Raw genomic sequence first — 21,502 nt, 5'->3', positions numbered from 1 at the left:
GAGAGCTGATCGTTTGGATACTGTGAGGTTAGGATCTGGTAGATTGAGACACTCTGAGGTCGGATTGGGTGCTTTCTGAAACTCATCTGCTGAGGTGAGAGCGGGATGGCTTCTGAACCTTTACTGTGAGGCGAGTGGAGTGGCTTCAGATGCCGTCCAGTTAGCTGAGAATGGGTGGGTTCTGATACTCTATTATGAGGCGAGGGTGGAAGTGATAATGATAGTCAACTGGGAGGTGAAAGTGGGGTGGCTTAGGTACTTGTCTCCTGAATTGAGAGAGTGGGGTGCCTTGAGGTACTCTTTCTTGAGGTAAGAGTATGGTGGATTCAGATATTCTTCTTTTGAGGTTAAAGTAGATGGCTTCAGATGCTAGACAGTCAAGTGAAAGTTGGATGGCAATGGAAACTCCACTGGGAGGGGAAGAGCAGATGGCTTTTGTAACTCTCCTGTGAGGCTAAAGTGGAATGGTTCTGGATACCCTTTTCAGCCGTGAAAGTGGGGTGGCTTCATGGACTGTTCTTCTGTGAGGTGAGACTGGGATCGGGAGAAAGGGGTAGCTTTGGTTGCTGTTCTGTGATAGGAAAGTGGAATGACTTCAGATATTCTTCTATTGACATGGGAGTGGGTGACCTCTGATACTGCCTTGTGAGGTAGAAGGGGACGGCCTTGCATACTCTCCTCTTGAAGTGAGAGTGGAAAGGCCGCCTACACTCTTCTGTGAAGCGAGAGTTGGGTGGGTCCGAATACTCATCTGTGAGGTGTAGATGGAAGACTTAAAATGATCTTCTCTTAATGTGAGAGAGGCTTGGCTTCTGATACTCTACAGTGGCAGCGGAAGGCATTTGCTCTTTTCCTGAGATAAGAGTAGATGGCTCTAGGGCTAGGCACTCTGTCTATCCCGGGGAAGGGCACTGGGAGGGGTTCTGACACTCTGAGAGGTGGAAGGGAGATTGTTCCTCCTCACCAAAGCTGTCAGCTCTGTAGATGTCCAAGCAGTAACTGGAGTAGCTCTCTGCCTTTAAATATTCGTAACACTGAAGTATATAAAAAGTGATGGTTGGAATGCTTGAATGAATCTCAGATCCTGGTAATAACACAAAACACACGTAACCCAAGCCCCATGTTGCACTTGTTAGGGCTCATCAGTCAGGTATAGCTTGGTTCTAGTGGCATAGCGGGCCACCTTCCGGCTTTAGATGTCTTTACCACAGATGTGTATTGTGGCACCCTCGGTGAGTAGGTATCGTAGGCAAAGCCTGTTCATTCTGTAGTGGTACATACTGTTAGCTGAGCCAGTTCTATTCTGTGGCTGCTCCGGTTCCAGTCTCCACAATTGTATACTGTTAACCAAACCCGTTCCGACCTCAGTTAAGTACCTACTGTCCATAACGTACTTGCACACCCAGTACCAATCGCCATAAATCCATAGCAATGGCCTAAACGTTATTTCTATGTGCCAGTTTCTAGAAGTTGAAACCTTTGGCCAAGCCAGTGCATCTGCAGCATAGGCTGAGCTGGTGCCTCCCTGCTTAGCTTTATACTTAAGGCACAGCCGGTGAGAATCTCCAAAGTTCTGCACCACATGCTGAGCCGGTATCAGCCTTTGCACATCCATACAGTGGACTCAGTCGGTGCCAGCCCGTGGCTATTAATGACCATGGAAGATGACCCCTCCTGCAGCAAAGTCCACGCATGCGTGCAATGTTGTGGGTGCCTCTATCCTTCACTCCACCAATTATGAAAGAACCGTACTTGACAGTTTTTTTTGGTAGGTAGGGTGTCGTTAAGATTTACTTCCAAACCAGCAGTACAGAATGTCTGCATATGTAGTCAGTGAATAACCTAAGTTCTGTATCTTGCCATAGATCATATTGCTGGCATAGTATATCGCACATGTACAATATTTACATCCCTCTTCCAGATCAATAACATGAAGGAAAACATTTTAAATATACAGCAAACACTTATTTAAAGGTTAACTGCAGTTAGGGAAAGGAAGTAACCAGGTCCTTAACTTTAGGCACATCTTCATTTTGAAAGACAGCCACTAGACATAAATGCTTTCCTGCCCCTACACCCACTTTACATTCCCCGCTGGCATCAGTGCGGCCCTCGGACACATTATTGACCAAACTGTGCAGCCCCTGTTTGTAAGTACCCATGGCAGGGGCGGATTGGCAAGGCGGGCATTCGGGCATCGGCCGAAGGGCCGGTGTCTCAGTGCCCTCTGTGGGCCGGTTTTTTCTCCCCTTTCCCAGTCCACAGAGGGTGGACTGGGAAAGGGGAGAAAAAAAAACGGCCCACAGAGGGCACTGAGACAGAGACAGAGAAATGAAAGCAGCCTCACTGTGCGGCTGTACAGCGATTATCAGCTGTGGTCTCTCCTTCACCCCCTGCCCTCCCAAGCAATCACACAGAGGCTGGGCTGGGGAGGGGTGATTGTTTGCAAGGTGTTGCTCAGTTCTATCAGCCATTTTCACCCCGGCCCCCCTGGGGCCCACGCAGCCCAGAAACAGTGTTAGTCTTAACACCTCGCCCACAGCCCTTCACATTCAGGGCTTAGTGGGCGAGGAAGAATGGGTCTCTCTGTGGGGGCCAGGTGATGTTTGGAACTCGCACCCTTCACCTCAGCCTCCCCCTGGCTACCTGGCTACCTTGGATGACCCAGCAGCTGCGTTTGTGCTCCCCTGCCAGGACATTGCACTGAGGCCTGGAGGGCTGATTAATTTACTAATTGCAGGGGCCTTACCTATGTTCATGTGCTCCTGAGCTGAAGGTCTGGGGAGGGCTAAGTTGGTTCGTAATAGCAGGGGCTTTCCTGCTTTTCAGGGGCTCCTGCGCTGGAGGGCTCAAATAATTTTGTGACAGAAAGGGGCCTTGCTGTTTTTTTTAGTTGATCAGCATGTAGGCCATTGTCAACGTGGCCCTGTGTCCTGCGCAAGAACAGTATCCTCCCACTTTCATTCCTTGTCAGTGCAAATGGTTTTTCTTGAATGGGCACGCCCCTTGAATGTGGGCCACGCCCCTTAAATATGGGCCACGCCTCATGAATGAGGGCTACTTTTTTCGTCAGTGCCCGAGCCAAATTGTGATCCCAATCCGACCCTGACCCATGGTCTAGAGGGTCTGGACCACTAGCAGGTCAGCCAACCCACCTTGCCCCCTCCCAGGCCCTGTGCCTAGGTCAAACCCTCATTAATAGGGTTAAGAAACATCCAATGATATTGTTTTAGGCCATAAAAATCTCTTTTAGCAATTTGTACAGCCCATATAGCTAAGCTGCTGCTCCGGAGGAAAAGTGGTCAAAGAGGGTTACCCGGGGTGACGCAGAATTGGATACCCCTCGACCTCCACCCCCAGGTGCAATGCTCCCTAACGGAAATGGCACCAACCAGACAGGGTTCCTTTTGCACAAGCTCGGTAACCTGAGGGAGCACCATGCACTCCTCTCTGCCTGGCCTCACTTCCGGTCCGTAGCGCGACTAATGACGCCCCTCTGCTATTTGCAGGAGGCGCTTTTCAGACAGTTGGTGGTCCGGGAGCTTGGAAGTGCAATGCGAACCTAGGCGACGCCCCTTGTTGCCAAACTCCTGCCCAAGAACGACACTTGGAAACTGAGGTGCGGCCAGCTCCGCTTCGCTTTCAGGCACTTGTGAAAACAAGCCTACACGACACCCGCGGCATATTTGCGCGGATTTCGCAAGCATTGGGGCTCAGACTGTAAGTAACACACCCCTTCGCTGGAAGAAAGCCATTTCCGGACCAGCAATCCCAAACCGAAACAGACGGGGGCGGGAATGTTGCCAGCTGAGTGTGGGTGATGCCAGGAGAGCAGGGGCCTCCTGAAGGTATCCGCGAGGGCTGAGCCGCTATAAGAATGCGAAGGCTGCCCGGGGGGCCACGTAAGATAACTCACCATGTTGGCATAATTTTGTTATGCAAAAAAAACCAGCAGTAATATTCTCCACTAACAAAGTGTCTTGTGGTTTATTTATGTATGTTGCGTTATTAGAACTGATGAGTGTTGCCGATATTGGCACTATGGCATATGCAACGCTGCAGAGATGGGATTGTGTACCACAAGGCCACCTGTTGTAGAGAGTAAAAAAGAGCACACTGAGTTAATGTCCGTGCTTTGCAGATTTGCTTGCAGCCAGCATATCCCGACTAGTTTAAATAACTCCAGGGCTTTAAGTGGGATGAAAAAATTGTGTGTGTGGGGGGGAGGCTTTCAAAGGGGCGTGGCCATTGTAATTAGGGGCGTGGTTTTAACACACTTACGCAAAAAATCTGTGTTTAGCATAGTGTGCCGCCTGACTTGTATTTTGCTGTTTCTGTCATTTAATCCAGATATGTGATACAAGTAACATCATACTTACAACAAGTAAGGACTATTGGCTTTGTCAATGGTTATTAGTTGCATAAAATAAATAAGCTGTAACTATGGCTTGTTACATATAATATTGAAAAAGCTTCCACTTAAAGCCCTGGTGACCCTACCGCAATGTTACTGCTCTTGCGTTTCAGAAAGAGAAGGGAAATCTAGAAAGAAAATGACTATTTGAAGGATGTCCCTTCACCCACAACGCTCACCTGGCATGACGTCATGCCGTAACTTCTCCACTAGTGAGAAGTGAGCAGTGTGAGCAGCACACATGGATGTACTTGCTGTCTGCAAACTAGTCTCTATCAGGCTGTTTTGCGCCCTGGCACTTTTTCCCGTGCCTGTGCCGGGGCTCAAAACAGAGCCCCATAGAGACCCGTTTCGAGGCCCCCTTTAAAAAAACTGACAGTGCTCAGACCCCTTGAGATGCGGCCCACTTAAAGCCCTGAATAACCCCCTCGATAAAATATTGCCAGGATGACGGGAGGATATCCACGTGAGCTAAATACAATGAAAATAAATGGAAATAATTTCCATATCATATGTTAATCCGAAAATACGGCCTGAGTGCAGACAGGATGTGGACTCTTCTGTCTAGTAGTAATTCAAGTGCCAGTCGCAGCTGAGAGACCTCTAGGGCCTTATTTATGAAGGACTTGCGCCACCAGTGCGTCACTTTTTTCCATTTTAAAAGTGACACACCGGCGGCGCAAGGCCTTCATAAATAAGGCCCCTAGAATTGAAAGGGCTTGGACTCTGAGCTTCTTTCTCCGTCTGCCCCAGAGCATGTACTCTCTTGTTCATACACCGATGGGCAACGTTGGGAACTCTGTGAAGCCCTCACAAAATGAGACCTTCGCCACCATCAACCAGGTCGTGCCGTCGCCTTGGTAGCACCACCTTATTTCTTAGTTATTTTGTTTTTATATGACGTGATGTAATTTTGGAATCCAATAAAAGAGAGGAAATGTGTAAGAAAAAAACGTAAACGTGTATGAGAGACTGTGCTGGGCTGGCAGCTGCCTCCCCGCCCTTCTGGCTGCTGCCACAGGGTGCGGCTTTCAGGCTTTGGCAGGGGTGCAGGATGCACTGGCTTACTCAGAGGAGCCATGTGCGGTGCCAAGTGGCAAATGTGACGGGCTGGATCGGTGGGAGGCAGAGCAGCGGGCTGCGCGGTGGGGGTCTTCAGCGTGCCCGCCTATAGCCCGGATCCGAGCCTCCCAGGATTGTCCATGTAGCTGCAAATATTTTTCAGCCTTCAGGGCCAGATTGGCAACCAAAAGTAGCCCTGGAAAATTTTGTCAGACCAGCCCTCATACAGCTCGTAGCGGGGGGGGGGGGGGGGGGGGGGGGGGGGGGGGGGGAAAGGAAAATGCAAATATGGTGCATTTTTCAACCCATTTTTTTTTATTATAGAGCTATGTCGAATCATGAAGATTGGAGACCTCGCTGCATGGCTCAGAGAATGAATTGAATAGTTGGATGGGTGAGGAGAGAGTGGATAAATCACTTCAAAAATGGATGACAATGAATAAATACTTTTAGCGACATGGAGCAAATGGTTTCAATGCACTGACCAAGGATGAGTATTCTGGTTTTCATGTTAGCTCATGCATTTAAACAGCACCCAATCACAAATACTTAATTTGATCCGGTGGCTGCAGGTGGGACCCACCAGCACCCATTTTTGGGGTCATTTATTTTTCCTCAACAGACTTCGACCTACAGCCAGAGAGAGAGAGACCCAAAAGGGGAAAGAAGTATAAACAGTGAAAAAGGAGAGAACACAGGAAATAAAAAAGGAGAGAACACAGGAAATAAAAAAAAAAAAGAACGAGCTAAAGGGCAGGGAGTGTCTGGTGGCGGATTAAGAATGTAAAACGGTATTCTGCATGCGTTTAGGTCGCATGCCTTCCGAACGCCATCATTAGAACGAACGCGTCTTTGGTAAGCATTCATTCAGCACGCAAGTCGTTCTATGTAATGTTACACATGAGTGAATTTGAAAGGTTTCTATTAACGCGTTTCAGGTTAAATATTCTATTTAGATTTTTCAGTTTCCCCAACATGAACAACTGGTCAAGGAAACTTAACAAATGCCCATGTGATGATTTGTCAGAACAATCAGATATTCATATTTTCTTATTTTGCAAAATGTACAAAAATCCAAGGAAAAGATAGATCGTGCCCATACTGAAGATCATGGAAGTTAATCAGTGTCGCCCCGCTTTTTTAGCTATTCAGAAACTAGATAATATATTAACAGTTGCATCTGTTTCTGCATTTTTAAAAAATGTTTTTAGATCCAGAAAATTAATTCATGTATGAAATCTAATAAGTTCATTTCTATTGTGCCATGATTATTTTATATTTTAAATTTGATTGTACTTTTATGGTTGTTTTTAATGATAATAACCAAATAAAGTTTCTAATTAAATGAATGACTTGCCTTAGGAGGGCATTGGGCTGGATTTTGGCATAGTTTAATTTACTATTCCAACTCCCGTCTGTGCAACAGTAGGGAAGGTCCTGGACTTTAAATCCAATACCATTTCCCCTAATGCTCCACCCTAAAGCAAATCTTTCTAAAGACTTGCGTGCTGAACAAATGCATACTAAAGATGTTTTCGTTTTATTGCCAGCTCTGTGAAGGCAAAGAGTGATTCTGGCTTCTTCCTAAAGGACATTTCCCTTGACACCATTATCCCCACCAGCCTCTCCCTGTGCCCCAAGCTCCTCACTTGGTCATTCTGTTTGCTGGAAAACTGCCACACTACATGAGAAGGCTTTGAGCTGGGTCGGCAGCACAGGGAGACGGGGTAGGGGTATTCAAAGCAATCTAAGATCAACAATGTGTCCACAAGCTTGAAACATACCTAGGGAAAAACTACCTGCAATTTACCAACCGACTAATCAGAGACAAAATATTAAACAAGGTAAAAGTAAAAGCCAATACCATCATCCAGCAAGTCAACGCAACACCATCTAACAAGGCTTCTATCCTCTGCCCAGGTCACACACAGATTTAGCTTTGTTGTACATTTGAGGATGCTTGTCGGCCATTGGAGCCCTTAATAGATTGACTCCTGATGTCAACCCTGGAGTCACCTAAGACTTTAGGAGTTGCTGCTCAACTTTCCTCTCTTATGGGTGTTAGAGGTGGAATCTTGGGGAGTGCAGTATGCTCTAAATAATCTGAGCAAGTGATGTACTGTAAGGGTCAGTAGTTCCCCCATATGAGCAGGAATTAGCGAGCCACAATGGCAACAGCACCAAGAAACTACAGTTACCGAAGGACTTGTCTGTTGAATTTTATTTCAGATGCCGGTTATATAAAATACCTTCACATCACTAAAAAACTGTTTCGAGTTACAGTGATTAAACATATTCAATAATTATTATCATTACAGACTCATGTACTAAACGCATGCGGAATACCATCATACATTCTTACACAAGGATAGACAGTATGATTTATCCATGTGCACGCGGACTGGGTGGGGATCTTGGAACACAAGCATGTGGTTTTAGAAACTCAGTACAATAATATGGACAGGCAGTGTAAGGAGCTTATGGCAAAAGTACAGACTATGGGGAGCTTGAAGCACGTGCACAGACAGAGTGAGGAGCTTGGGGCACACAGACTGAAAGGCTTAGGACACTCGGACAGGGTGGCGACTTGAAGGAGCTGGACTAAAAGTGAGAAGCTAGGGGCACTGGGGCAGACACCAGAGCTTGAGGTACAGACAGACCATGTAAACAGCTTGAAGCAAAGAGAAAGCCAGAGTCTTCAGTGGGTGAGCGACAGCATCTTCAAATTAAATGGCTATTAGTCTGAAATCCTTCCTTCCTTCTGGCAGGCATCTGACCAGCCCTATGCTGGCCAGTAAAGGTAGCCCTTCCACTAGTCCAACACTTTTGACTAAGAATCTCTTTGATCAGAATGTATCCTTCTCTAAACGGATCTCTGGGGTTTCCGGTACTTTTTAAAATCTACTACAAATGCTCAGGAAAATGTTTACCCTACTTCTACTGAAAGTTCGCAGAACCATTGTCCAGGCTCTCATTACAACCTGCCTGGGCTATGGCAATGCCGCCTACTTTGAGTTTCCGGATTTCTTACGCATCACTTACAGATTGTGTAAACCTCAGCAGCAAGACTAGGCCTAACCCTATCCAATTTTAGAAGAAAAGGAACAGGTAAAAGTCCACCCTTGATTTATCTTGCCAAATTCCAAGAATAATACTGTTCTTTCCTTAATTATCATCAGTCCTTTAAAAAAATATTCACTTAGGAGTCTTGTGTTTGTTAATGGATCCAACATTTTTATTCAATCAATGCTTTTCTTCAAAAGCAGTCAATGGAGGGCAGCAAACACGTTTCATCCCAACGACATCATCAGGGCTCAAAGTCACGATTCAGTCAAAAGACTCTGTTAATTTTTCTGTTGTGTTTATCAAGGTACATCACAATTCACATATATGTTTCATATCCTGGTCTCATAGATCTCGTGCTGTCAGTACCAACAATGTGTCCATGGAGACCTCCTGACTGCTGCTCATCTAGTATCAATCTAGCCCTAACTGGTAGTGTCCTATCTCATTTCATCTCAAAGCCCTTCATTGGCTCCATGTGAACAAACACTAGTTTGAGATCACTTTCTTTTGTCTACTTGGCCATCCACAATTCAGGCCCGCACATATGAAGGATACATTTAATGCTATCATCCTTTTGGTGAAGGTCCACTCTTTCTAAAAACAAGCCTCAGAGGTCACACTTTCAGTCAAACTCCGGAATAATCTTCAAATGTCTCTGAAAACCACTTCAGAATTTTCAGCTGTTAAGAAGAAACTTATAAACGCCGCCTTTTCTCTTCCACCTCCAGTGCCAGGACACCCTCTGAGGCACTTGCATGTTAGATCAATTAAATCATAATAATGATGGGCCATAATCACAGATCTAATTACACTGACGGAGCATGATACTGACCCAACACTCTGATGGGTCATGATACTGACTCAAGTACAATGGTGGGGTATGATTACTTGACCGTATTATTTTATTATGGGCCATGATTACTGACATTATAACACTGACATTGTATGATTACTGACCTAACAAGATTATGATGGGCCATCATTATTAACCCAATAACACTGAAGGAGTATGATTACTGATCCAGTAATAGTGCACCATGTACGATTAAGGATCCAATAATAGGGCTGGGGTACGATTACTGATCCAATAATAGTGCTAGGGTATGATTACTGAAATAATAATACTCTGATGGGGCATACATGCTGAACCAATAGCACTGACGAGATATGATTACTGACCACAGAGATTTTAATGGGATATTATTACTGACCCCAAAATGTCCTGACAGGGTATCATTACTGATCTAGAAATACTCTGCAGGGCATGATTACTAACCACATAAAGCTCTGATGGGACATGATTAATGTCTGCATAACACTGTAATGAAGTGATTACTGACCCCAAAAGGCTTCGATAGGGTATGATTATTGACCCCAAAAAGTTCTGATAAGGTATGATTACTGACCCCAAAAAGCTCTGATAGGGTATAATTACTGATCCAAACAAGCATTGGCATAGGCAATAGGTCTTGTCTTTGGGACCTTATAAGTGTTTAGTTATCTAGCACAATATCCTTGGTGCAACAACATCACGTGTTGCATGGCTAAACACATATAAGGTCCCAAAGGTGAGACCTATTGGCTATGCCAATGCTTGTATTATGTAAAAAGTAATAGAGTAAACTTGCTGCACACATCTGATCATTATGAGAAGCATGGTGAACAGTGCATACATAATACAGAATTGAGAATGCCATCCAAATGGAAACAAAGACAAAAAACAAAAGTAAAAAAAAAAAAGAAGACACATTTCACCGTCTTTTATGGTGGGCAGACACAGAAACTGGCACTTGCCTAACTTCCCCATCTGGGATGCTAGATACTCAAAGCCACAGTTACTCCCGAGTCTTCCCGCAGATATGGCATGTGATGGGCACATATTGCCAGCAGGGCACTCCAAGCTGCCATGCTGAGGTCTGTGTGGGTATCCTGGTCAGCTGCCTAGTAGTCATAGAATACAAATTGTTGGGTGGAGTGGAGTGGATGGTTAAATGCGAAGAAATTGAAAGATTCGTAAATTGAGTTGACCAAAGACAGTTGGTGGATGAGACTGCACAAACCCAGTTATTTTTACTTTACTACTCTCTCTCTCTCCTGGTTATTCTAATCTGAGAAATTGAACTTACATTATACCGTACGCTGCGTATGCGAATGTATGGATCGTTTACTGCAACTGTATTGGATCACACAATTGTACTGTTGTTTAAATTATGATCCCAGCCCTACAAATGTTTCAGAGTGCCAAAGCATTCTGTCATGGTGGGATATACTGAGAAATATCAAAGAGAGGCTGGCTGAGGCACGCATGCCACGGGGACATTTACAACTGCAAATGGCGAAACTCAAACACGCTATTAGCGCAGTTCCTCCCTCCCTCCAGCTTTAGAAAGAAGCCCACAATCACATAATGTCAATATGCAACTGTTGGCAAAGCGGCGTTTGAGTTGTGGTCTCCAAATTTCACGGTTGAGCGAACAACTTTAAACAGTACAATGATGAAACGACACAAATAGGCGAACATTTTAAAATACGCATTTCACTAAGCTAGACACTTTTTAGCTTCAGCAAGCACAAAGAGCTACTTACACAGACGGCTAGTGCTCCTGCTCCCATTTCCAAGAGGTTTTGTATCGTCAAGTTTGTGGAGAAAAACAGTAACAAGCGGTCTACAAAAATAAGATGAAGAGGGCGGAGCGAGTGGGCGAGAAGAGAGAGGGACGTGTGGGGAAGGAGAGAGAGGGAAACGAGGTAGAAGCAGGAGGTGAACCCGCGAGTGGTGCACGCGCTTGCCACAAACAAAAGTGAAAGCGCAAGAATGTCAAGCCGGGAGAGCCGTTTGCTCATTTTAAAGCACTGCACTCATGCTTGTGGCACCCCCCTGCTCGCTCCCGCAAGGTGGAGCCGCCACAAGCACGAGCGTGTGCTTGAAAATGACCAGAGGAACGGCTAAAGGTCCTCCTATGCAGCGCATGCGCGCTGCGTAGGCAAGACCTGAAAACAGTGATTAGACATGATTACTGACATGCTCACACTGATTGGACGTAGGTGACTAAAAAGGGTTTGGACGGGGAATGATTACTGGCCTGATAAGAATTGAGATGAGGCATAATTATGTTGTGGCACCTACGTAATATTACTCTGATAAGGCATAGTTACCGTCTTATCACTCATGGGGTGTGATTAATAGCCCCACAACACCCCAAAGGATTCAGGAATACTGAGCCAATAAGAGTGGACGGATTCAATTACTAAGCTTATAATGCTAAGTTGGGGCACAACTTAAGACCCAGTTAAACACTGGTGGTGCATGTTTAGTGATCCAGTTCTAACTGGACATGGCTATTGAATCACAGCACTTTGAGGGGGCATGGTTACTGACCCAGTTACACTGATAGTGCATGATTATTGACCCAGTAACATCGACAGTGCACGATTACTGACCTAGTAACACCAACAGTGCACGATTACTGACTGACCAAGTAACACCAATAGTGCACAATCACTGACCCAATAACACTGATAGTGCACAAATACTGCCCCAATAACACTGATAGTGCATGATTATTGATCTAGTAACACTGACAGTGCACAATTACTGACTGACCCAGTAACACAATAGTGCACGATTACTGACCCAGTAACACTGATAGTGCATGATTACTGACCCAGTAACATTGATAGTGCACAATTCCTGACCCAGTCACACTGACAGTGCATGATTACTGACCCAGTAACGCCAACAGTGCACAATTACTGACTGACCCAGTAACACAGACGGTGCATGATTATTGACACGACGCAATAGCACCAAAAGTGCATGATTACTGATACGGTAACACAGATAGTGCATGATTACTGACCCAGTAATACCGATAGTGCACGATTAACACCGATAGTGCACGATTACTGACAGATCCAGTAACATTGATAGTGTGCACCATCACTGACCCAGTAACACCGATAATGCGCCATCACTTACCCAGTAACACCGATAGTGCATGATCACTGACCCAGTAACACTGATAGTGCATGATTACTGACCCAGTAACACCGATAGTGCACTATTACTTACCCAGTAACACTGGTAGTGCACAATTACTGACCCAGTAACATTGATAGTGCAAGATTCCTGACCCAGTAACACCATAGTGCATGATTACTGGCCCAGTAACACTGACTGACCCAGTCACACCGATTGTGCATGATTACCGACCAAGTAACACTGATAGCGCACAATTACTGACTCAGTAACACCAAAAGTGCATGATTGTTGACTCAGTAACACGGACAAGCATGATTACTGATCCAGTAACACAAACAGTGCATGATAACAGACCCAGTAACATCAATAGTGCATGATTACTGTTATAAAAGGGGGTCTCTAGTTGGCAGAGGTAAGTACCTTTTTCCACATAGGGATCCTTGATTCTAGTTAGGGTAAGGGGGATACACTTCTAAAATAACCCCTGCTCACCCCCTTGGTAGCTTGGCATGAGCAGATAGGCTTATCTCCGAGGCATTGTGTAAAGCATTTGTGAACATATACAGAAATACAATGAAAACACTACAAATGGACACCACACCAGTTTAGAAAAATAGTAACTCTTTATCTAAACCAACAAGACCAAATACGACAAAATCCAACATACTCTTAAAAATAGTGCTGGTGCAAAATAACCTTTAAATTGCAGGAAAATCAGTAAAACATAGTTCCTCTGACACTGTAGCTCTTCCTGGGGCTACCGCAATACTGCATACGACAGCATCTAACAATTCCAGCCGACCGCCTCAGACACAGTACCTTTCTTGTTGCGACCAACACGTCAGTGTGAGTCGGTTAGGGCAAACGTCGCAGTTGTATTGTGAAAGGGAGCATTGCGGTGGACGATGTCTTCAAGATTTGGTGCTGGCAGCGGCTCGTTGACGGAGTCGGTGAGACCAGGGCTTTTGTTGAAGGGTGAGACGATGCACGCTGCGGTGCTGGCAGGTCACGCTGCGGTGATAGAGCTGATTGATGTTCGCGTCGAGCAGCGATAAAGTCAGTGACTTTCTTGCAGCCTATAAAGAAGCGTTGTGGAGTGCGGTGCCCACAGGATGCGGTGCAAGCAGCAGCTCGTTGACGGAGTAGGTGAACCCAAGGTTGCGTTGCGAAGCAAGGCGTTGCTCCAGGTGCTGCTTTCAGGATATGGAAACCTGCGACGGACTTGATGACAGAGTCTGTTACCCTTTTTCTTCTGAGGAGACAATCAGAGATGGTTCCCACAGAACCGGTGAGGTCTTTGCTGTTCCTGAGACCTCTAGAACAGGGGCAAGCTCATTCAAAGCCCTTGGAGATCTTTTCTTCAAGCAGGAGGACAAAGCAAGCAGCAAAGTCCTTTCTCCTTTCCTTGGCGGCAAGTAGCCACTGCTGGCCAACCCCAGACAGCAAACAGCACAGAAGCAGTATTCCTTCTCAGCTTCTCCGGCTCTTCTAATTGGCAAAGGTTCCTCTTTATTGCCCAGAAGTGATCTAAAAGTCTTGGGTCTGTACCCCTGTTTTTATACACAAAAAAACTTTGTTCCCTGAAGGCAGAGTGTGTCTGTACCCAGCCAAAATAAGTTCTGTTCTCACTGGTGCAGCTTCCTGGCAGGAGGTGGAGACAGCATTGTGGAAGGCAGACCAGGCCCATTCAGGTGAAAGGAAATCTCCTCCTCCTACTCTAAATGTAATCCAGGTCTATTCAGCCCAACCCTGGCTCATCAGACGTCTGGAGGCTCTGCCCCTCTCCAGCTCCTGTCATCCAAAAGCTAGACAGACGTGCAATACACAAACCTAGCAGAGGCACACTGGATGGTTAGGAAAGTAAATACCTACTTTCAAACAGTGGTATTTTCAAACACTGAATGTAAAAACCTTCCTCACTAAAAGATGTATTTTAACAATCTGAGTTCAAGCATCCTGAACATAATTTTTTTTACCTTGTACCCGGGGCCAGTTATGTTTATAAGATTTTATAAATAAACTCCCTATTCTGTCCCTTGGGAACAGGTAGCCTTGAAATAGTGAAAAACAAAATTGGCAGTATTTCACAATCAGGACATGCCACACACATCAGGGCATGTCCTACCTTTCACATACAATGCAACCTGCCCGAAGGGGTACCTTGGGCCTACCTTAGGGGTGAATAATATGTAGAAAAGGGATGGTTTAGGGACTTGCAAGTGTGTGCACTTGCCTAGTCAACATTGCAGTCCCAGACAGCTCACAGGCTCTGCAATGGCAGGCCAGAGTTACATTTTACAGGCTGCTTCTGTGGGTGGCACAACCAGTGCTACAGTCCACTAGCAGCGTTTGATTTACAGGCCCTGGGCACACATTCAGCCTGATTCATGTACGGGCCGTTTTGCGTGGCCCTAATAGCGAATCATAGCGACTCGCTATTGAGGACACGCAAAACGGCATTCATGTAGGAATTGCTAAATCAATAGCGATTCCTACATGTTCTCTATTTGCGAGTAGCAATTTGCTACTCGCAAAAAAGGGAATTTCTCCCCATTCAATCCTATGGGCCAAAAGGCCCATAGGAATGAATGGGGACTATCCCTTATTTGCGAGTAGCAATTTGCTACTCGCAAATCAGATAGCGATTTTAAGGGTGCCAGGGGTGTCCAAAGGACACCCTGTAGCACCCCTAAAATGCACATTTGAACAGGTGTTGCGCACACACATGTCCAAAGGACATGTGTGTGTGCAGCATGCAACTTAGAAAAATGCTTTTAAAAGCATTTTTCTATGTTTTTGCTATTTACCGAGAGGTCTGACCTCTCGGTAAATAGCGGCCCAATTTTGCTAAATCGCTATTTTTGCAAGTGTCATGAATAGCATTTAAGGAATCTCTAATAGAGATTCCTTAAATGCTAATCCTCGCATATTTGCTAATTCCTCATTAGCGATTTTAGCATTTGGGATTGTGAATCCCAAATGCCAAAATTGCACTCGCAAAAGGCAAGATTCTGAGAATCTTGCCCTTTGCGAGTGCAATTTTGCTGCATGAATCAGGCGGTTAGTGCACTGTACTAGGGTCTGACAAGTAAATCAAATATGCCAATCATGGAATCACTAATCCATAACAACAATTTACAGAGGAAGCACTTGCAGTTTGGCACTAACAGCAGTGGTAAAGTGCCCAAAGCACACAGACCAGCACAACAGAGTCCAGCACACAGCAAAACACAGGAGTCAAAAGCAAAAAATGCAGGGCAAACCCATGGTGCCACGTCTAACAATTACTGGCCCAGTAACACCGACAGTGCAGGATTACTAACCCAGTAACATATTTAAATATTGCTGGATAATTTTCACTGTTGGGTGCTGAGTGACATCAAATAGATAAGGAGAATTAAGTTTGAGTTGTCTATGATGTCACTCGGAACTCAGAGATAAAAACAACCATTATTCAATCAATGATCTTTATTCAAGAACATTATTGGTCATAAAAGCACGCATAATAAGGTCAAAATATAAAGTTATATAAGCAATAAAACAAAAAAAATACAAACATAAATATCTTAAAATCCAAACCACAGCAAACAAAGCACCACATTTAAAATGTTATACGTTTTACAACACACACATTTTCCTCAGCTTCATAGCTCCAAAAATATAACTAAATACATTACAACAAATTTCTGGAGTAGCTAAAGATTCATTTCCTTATTCATTTTTTACCATCCATAATGTTATGTTGGGTGTGGGCCCCAGAATCGTTTGTGCTCACAACCACTATACAGGGGCAGAGGAGTATGGGGGAGCTACATAAGATGGCCTTTCCTTTTGTGCCAATTTAAGTCGTGATTACATTACCAGATAGTGAACCACTTAATTACTGGCCAAACAGCAAGGGCGGAGTGCTGTCAGAATAACACTCTGCCACGGTGCAGATGGGGGGACGGATACTGGATAGCATTTGCAACTGACTGATTGAGGGGGGTAAATATTGCCAAAGGCTGTGTCTACTGGGACAAAATACTCCAATTGCTGACGGATAGAGGCTGATTACTGGCATACCCGTCTACATGTCATGTCTACAAAACAAGCATAGTAAAAGTGCGAAGCATCTTTGTGAACACATATTTGTTTGTTTTCTGTTGCAGAATCTTCTTCCAGGGGTGCAGCCGCCGGACGCCATCATGCTGGTCCTACTCGCCGGGATTTTTGTGTGCCACATTGCCACTGTGGTGATGCTTTTTGTGTCCACCATCGCCAACGTATGTATACCAGCTGCACATGTCTTTTAGGTTGCTTGCCCTGGGAAGCTTGTCCTGCTGCAGCATGTGCAGTATCCATACTATGTGGGGTAGTCGATTCACTTCTGCGGCACATGCACTTTATGTTTTGCTTACATTTCTGATCCAAATGTGGATTATATTTTGTTTGGAAGGAAGCTTGCAATCCCGGTGCACATGCTGATTATATGTTGATGAAAGGACACTTGCTCTAAAACTGCACATGCAGTTTGTGAGAGAAGGAAGCTTGCAGTCCAGATGCTCATTCTTACCTTAATTTTCTGTGGAAGGATGCTTGCACTGTTGCTGCACCTGTTGTTTACATTCTACGTGGGACGGAAGCTTGCACTCCCGGTGCACATGCTGATTATATGTTGATGAAAGGACACTTGCTCTAAAACTGCACATGCAGTTTGTGAGAGAAGGAAGCTTGCAGTCCAGATGCTCATTCTTACCTTAATTTTCTGTGGAAGGATGCTTGCACTGTTGCTGCACCTGTTGTTTACATTCTACGTGGGACGGAAGCTTGCACTCCTGATGCACATGCTGATTATATTTTGTGTGGAAGAACGCTTGCATTGCTGCTGCACATGTGGTTTATGTTCTGTGTGCTATGGAAGCTTGCACTCCAGGTGCACATGCTGATTATATTTTGTGTGGAAGGACGCTTGCACTGCTGCTGCACATGTTGTTTATTGTTCTGCGTGGGAAGGAAGCTTATACTCCCGGTGCATAAACGGATTATATTTTGTGTGGATTGACACTTGCTCTGGCACTGCACATGCAGGGGCATATTTCTAATGCCTCTGCTGCACTTTTACGCACTGGAGCGTCACTTTCGTGTCTGGCCCATATTTACAAGGCCAGGCAAAGCCACCCTGTGTCGCTTTTCATGGCCTTGTAAATATGGAGTTAGGCAATGCCTTACTCTGCGTAGAAGGGGCATTCCATGGGTGTTGCTGTGGGTGTTCCTACGCAACATCCATGTTTTTTTACACTTCCCCAGATTTACAACATAGCGTAAATCTGGGGCAGCACTAAAACTAACGCCTTCCCAAAGCAGGTATAATGAGAAGTGTGTACATATCTCCTCGTTTTTTCCTCTTTCCACATGTGCTGCATTCTGCACCACACGTAGAACAAGGAAAACACCTCCTTTGATTGTTTTTGTGCAGGAAGGTGTCCCTTCCTGCACAAAAACAATCTTGCCAACATCATAAACACCCTTTTTATCATGGTGAAGGGTGCCTGTGTTGGCGCTCGGCTGCAGTTTGTGCGCCGGCACTGGCAGAAAGGACAGGAATGCGCCATATCTTGTAGATACGGGGCATTCCTGCCCTTTTCTTTTGAAGTAGGACAGTGCAGCAAGAAGGCTTGCAGTGCTGGTCTGTGCTAAATTATTTTAAATATGCCCCACAGTTTTTGTTCTGTGCGGGAAGGAAGATTGCACTCCTGATGCTCACTCTTACCACAATTTACATTTTGTGTGGAAGGACGCTTGCACTGCTAATGCTACTGCAAATGCTGTTCATGTCCTGTGTGGGACAGAAGCTTGCACTTGTATGTTGTGTGGAAGGACGCTGGCTCTGCTACTGCACCTGTTGATAATGTTCTGTGCGGGACGTAAGCTTACACTTCTATGTTGTGTGGAAGGATGATTGCACTGCTACTGCACTTGCTGTTCATGTTCTGTGTGGGACGGAAGCGTGCACTTCTATGTTGTGTGGAAGGACGCTTGCACTGCTACTGCACATGTTCGGTGCGGGACGGAAGCATGCACTTCTATGTTGTGTGGAAGGTCACTTGCACTGCTACTGCACATGTTCTGTGTGGGATGGAAGCTTGCACTTTTATAATGTGTGGAAGGAAGCTTGCACTGCTACTGCACATGTTCTGTGCGGGATGGAAGCTTGCACTTTTATAATATGTGGAAGGAAGCTTGCACTGCTACTGCACATGTTCATGTTCTGTGCAGGACGGAAGCTTGCACTTCTATGTTGTGTGGAAGGACGCTTGCACTGCTACTGCACATGTTCATGTTCTGTGCAAGACAGAAGCTTGCACTTCTATGTTGTGTGGAAGGACGCTTGCACTGCTACTGCACATGTTCGGTGCGGGATGGAAGCTTGCACTTTTATAATATGTGGAAGGAAGCTTGCACTGCTACTGCACATGTTCATGTTCTGTGCAGGACGGAAGCTTGCACTTCTATGTTGTGTGGAAGGACGCTTGCACTGCTACTGCACGTGTTCATGTTCTGTGCAAGACAGAAGCTTGCACTTCTATGTTGTGTGGAAGGACGCTTGCACTGCTACTGCACATGTTCGGTGCGGGACGGAAGCATGCACTTCTATGTTGTGTGGTAGGACGCTTGCACTGCTACTGCACATGTTCTGTGCGGGATGGAAGCTTGCACTTTTATAATGTGTGGAAGGAAGCTTGCACTGCTACTGCACATGTTCATGTTCTGTGCAGGACGGAAGCTTGCACTTCTATTTGTGTGGAAAGCCACTTGCACGGCTACTGCACATGTTCATGTTATGTGCGGGACAGAAGCTTGCACTTATATGTCGTGTGGAAGGACGCTTGCACTGCTACTGCACATGTTCATGTTCTAAACTGGACGGAAGTTTGCACTTTTATGTTGTGTGGAAGGAAGCTTGCACTGCTACTGCACTTGTTCATGTTCTGTGCAGGGCCGGAATCTGGCACTTCTATGTTGTGTGGAAGGATGCTTGCACTGCAACTGCACATGTTCATGTTCTGTGCGGGACAGAAGCTTGCACTTCTATGTTGTGTCGAGGGACGCTTGCACTGCTACTGCACATGTTAATGTTCTGTGCCGGACAGAAGCTTGCACTTCTATGTTGTGTGGAAGGATGCTTGCACTGCAACTGCACATGTTCATATTCTGTGCGAGATGGAAGTTGCAATTCTATGTTGTGTGGAAGGATGCTTGCACTGCAACTGCACATGTTCATGTTCTGTGCGAGATGGAAGTTGCACTTCTATGTTGTGTGGAAGGATGATTGCACTGCTACTGCACATGTTCTGTGCGGCATGGAAGCTTGCACTTCTATGTTGTGTGGAAGGACGCTTGCACTGCAACTGCACATGTTCATGTTCTGTGGAAGATGGAAGCTTTCACTTCTGTGTTGTGTGGAAGGATGATTGCACTGCTACTGCACATGTTTATGTTCAGTGCGGGATGGAAGCATGCACTTCTATGTTGTGTGGAAGGATGCTTGCACTGCTACTGTATATGCTGTTTATGTTCTATTCGGTGTTGGCGTGAGGTTCTGCTCTGAATGTGGTACCTTTTGTGTGTGTACGGACCTTGCACTGCTGCTTATGTCCTATGTGGGGGAGAAGATTGCAGTGCAGCACATACTGATAATGTTCTGTGACGGAGTAAGCAGTACTGCTGATCATGTGTCTGAGAGAAATACTTCCACCACTGCTGCACTTGTACGTTATGTTCTTTGTGTAGAAAAGCTTGCGTTCCTGTATCATTTGATGTGTGTGCTATGTGTAGAGGAACGAATGCTGCTGCACATGGAGTGAGCAGTCTGTCTTGAGGAGATCTTGCTCTGCTGTTGCACACTGTGCTACTTCAAAACAACAAGGGAACCCTCCAGGTAATCAAGGACCAGGGGTAGCATTTATTATAAAGACCAACGGTCCTTAATATAGTAAATAAGATAAAGTGCTTAATGAATTTATAGACAACAATTTGTACTATAAGAAAAATTGTCCAGCCGGACAATAGTTTAATCAATAGTGAAATTTCAGACAAATGAGTGAACAATTATACAGTGGGATACAGTCCTGTATCCAGTACATATAAACCCCCTTACCAACCCACATGTGCCACAATCCCTATCCCCGCAATCAACTAGGCCCTAATACTTGAATTCTCCTTACTCACTTTTCACAGTATTCACTAGTCTGTACAGGTTGAGTGACACGCTAAGCTAGCCACCCACGGATGGAAGGTCGTCACAATAAGGTTGGTCCTCTATACCGCAAATGCCAATCCATGCAGGTCTGTACTCTAAAGTTTTTGTTCCTTGTCTTTTTGTTTCCCTTGTATTTTCCCTACAGGGTATGGTTAACCTCCAGGCAATGTATTTGTAGTCCTGATGATGATCCTTTATTTTACATAGGATCGAAACGCCGTCGACATTTATGTAGTCCTCACGCTAGTTTCCCATTGTATTACCCAACTGTGTTTACTACATATGGTCAGCTTGGTTAAAATCTAACTCATTACCAGCGTCCCCTACCTTAGAATTGCCTGCCAAATTACCCCTTTATGTAATGTTTTTGGTTTATCCCCTTGTGTTATATGTAATGGATACAGGACTGTATCCCACTGTATAATTGTTCACCCATTTGTCTGAAATTTCACTATTGATTAAACTATTGTCCGGCTGGACAATTTTTCTTATTATACACATTGTTGTCTATAAATTCACGTTGCACACTGTGCGGCTTATTTGCAAGCCACTTTCGTCGCTGGTGTGTCACTTTTATTATGGGAAAAAGTGACGTACCGGCGGTGCACAGGATTGTAAATAAGCTCCCGTATGTGTTAGTGAAACATACAAATTCCTTATACTAGCCAAACCCAGACCCAGTGTCTTTGTCCATATTTACATTGGTTCATTTTTGTAAAGCTGTTTGGCGGGGATC

The 21,502-nt window shown here is 45.2% G+C and overlaps 1 protein-coding gene across 1 annotated transcript in view; it reads left to right on the top strand.

The window, feature by feature from the left end:
• The window catches only part of EMP1 (epithelial membrane protein 1), a 43,083-nt gene that overhangs the window by 13,542 nt on the left and 8,039 nt on the right, over nt 1-21,502 (top strand). Inside the window, exon 2 of the mRNA XM_086958932.1 lies at nt 16,676-16,789. Within this exon, the coding sequence (XP_086815058.1) occupies nt 16,712-16,789 (78 nt within the window). The 5' untranslated portion in view covers nt 16,676-16,711. The remainder of the gene's footprint in view (nt 1-16,675; nt 16,790-21,502) is intronic.

The sequence above is a fragment of the Lissotriton vulgaris genome, chromosome 1_1 (genome assembly GCF_964263255.1).
Source record: "Lissotriton vulgaris chromosome 1_1, aLisVul1.2, whole genome shotgun sequence".
Taxonomy (NCBI): domain Eukaryota; kingdom Metazoa; phylum Chordata; class Amphibia; order Caudata; family Salamandridae; genus Lissotriton; species Lissotriton vulgaris.
Note: the sequence above shows the minus strand (reverse complement) of the source record. Positions and strands in the feature narration are given on the sequence as shown.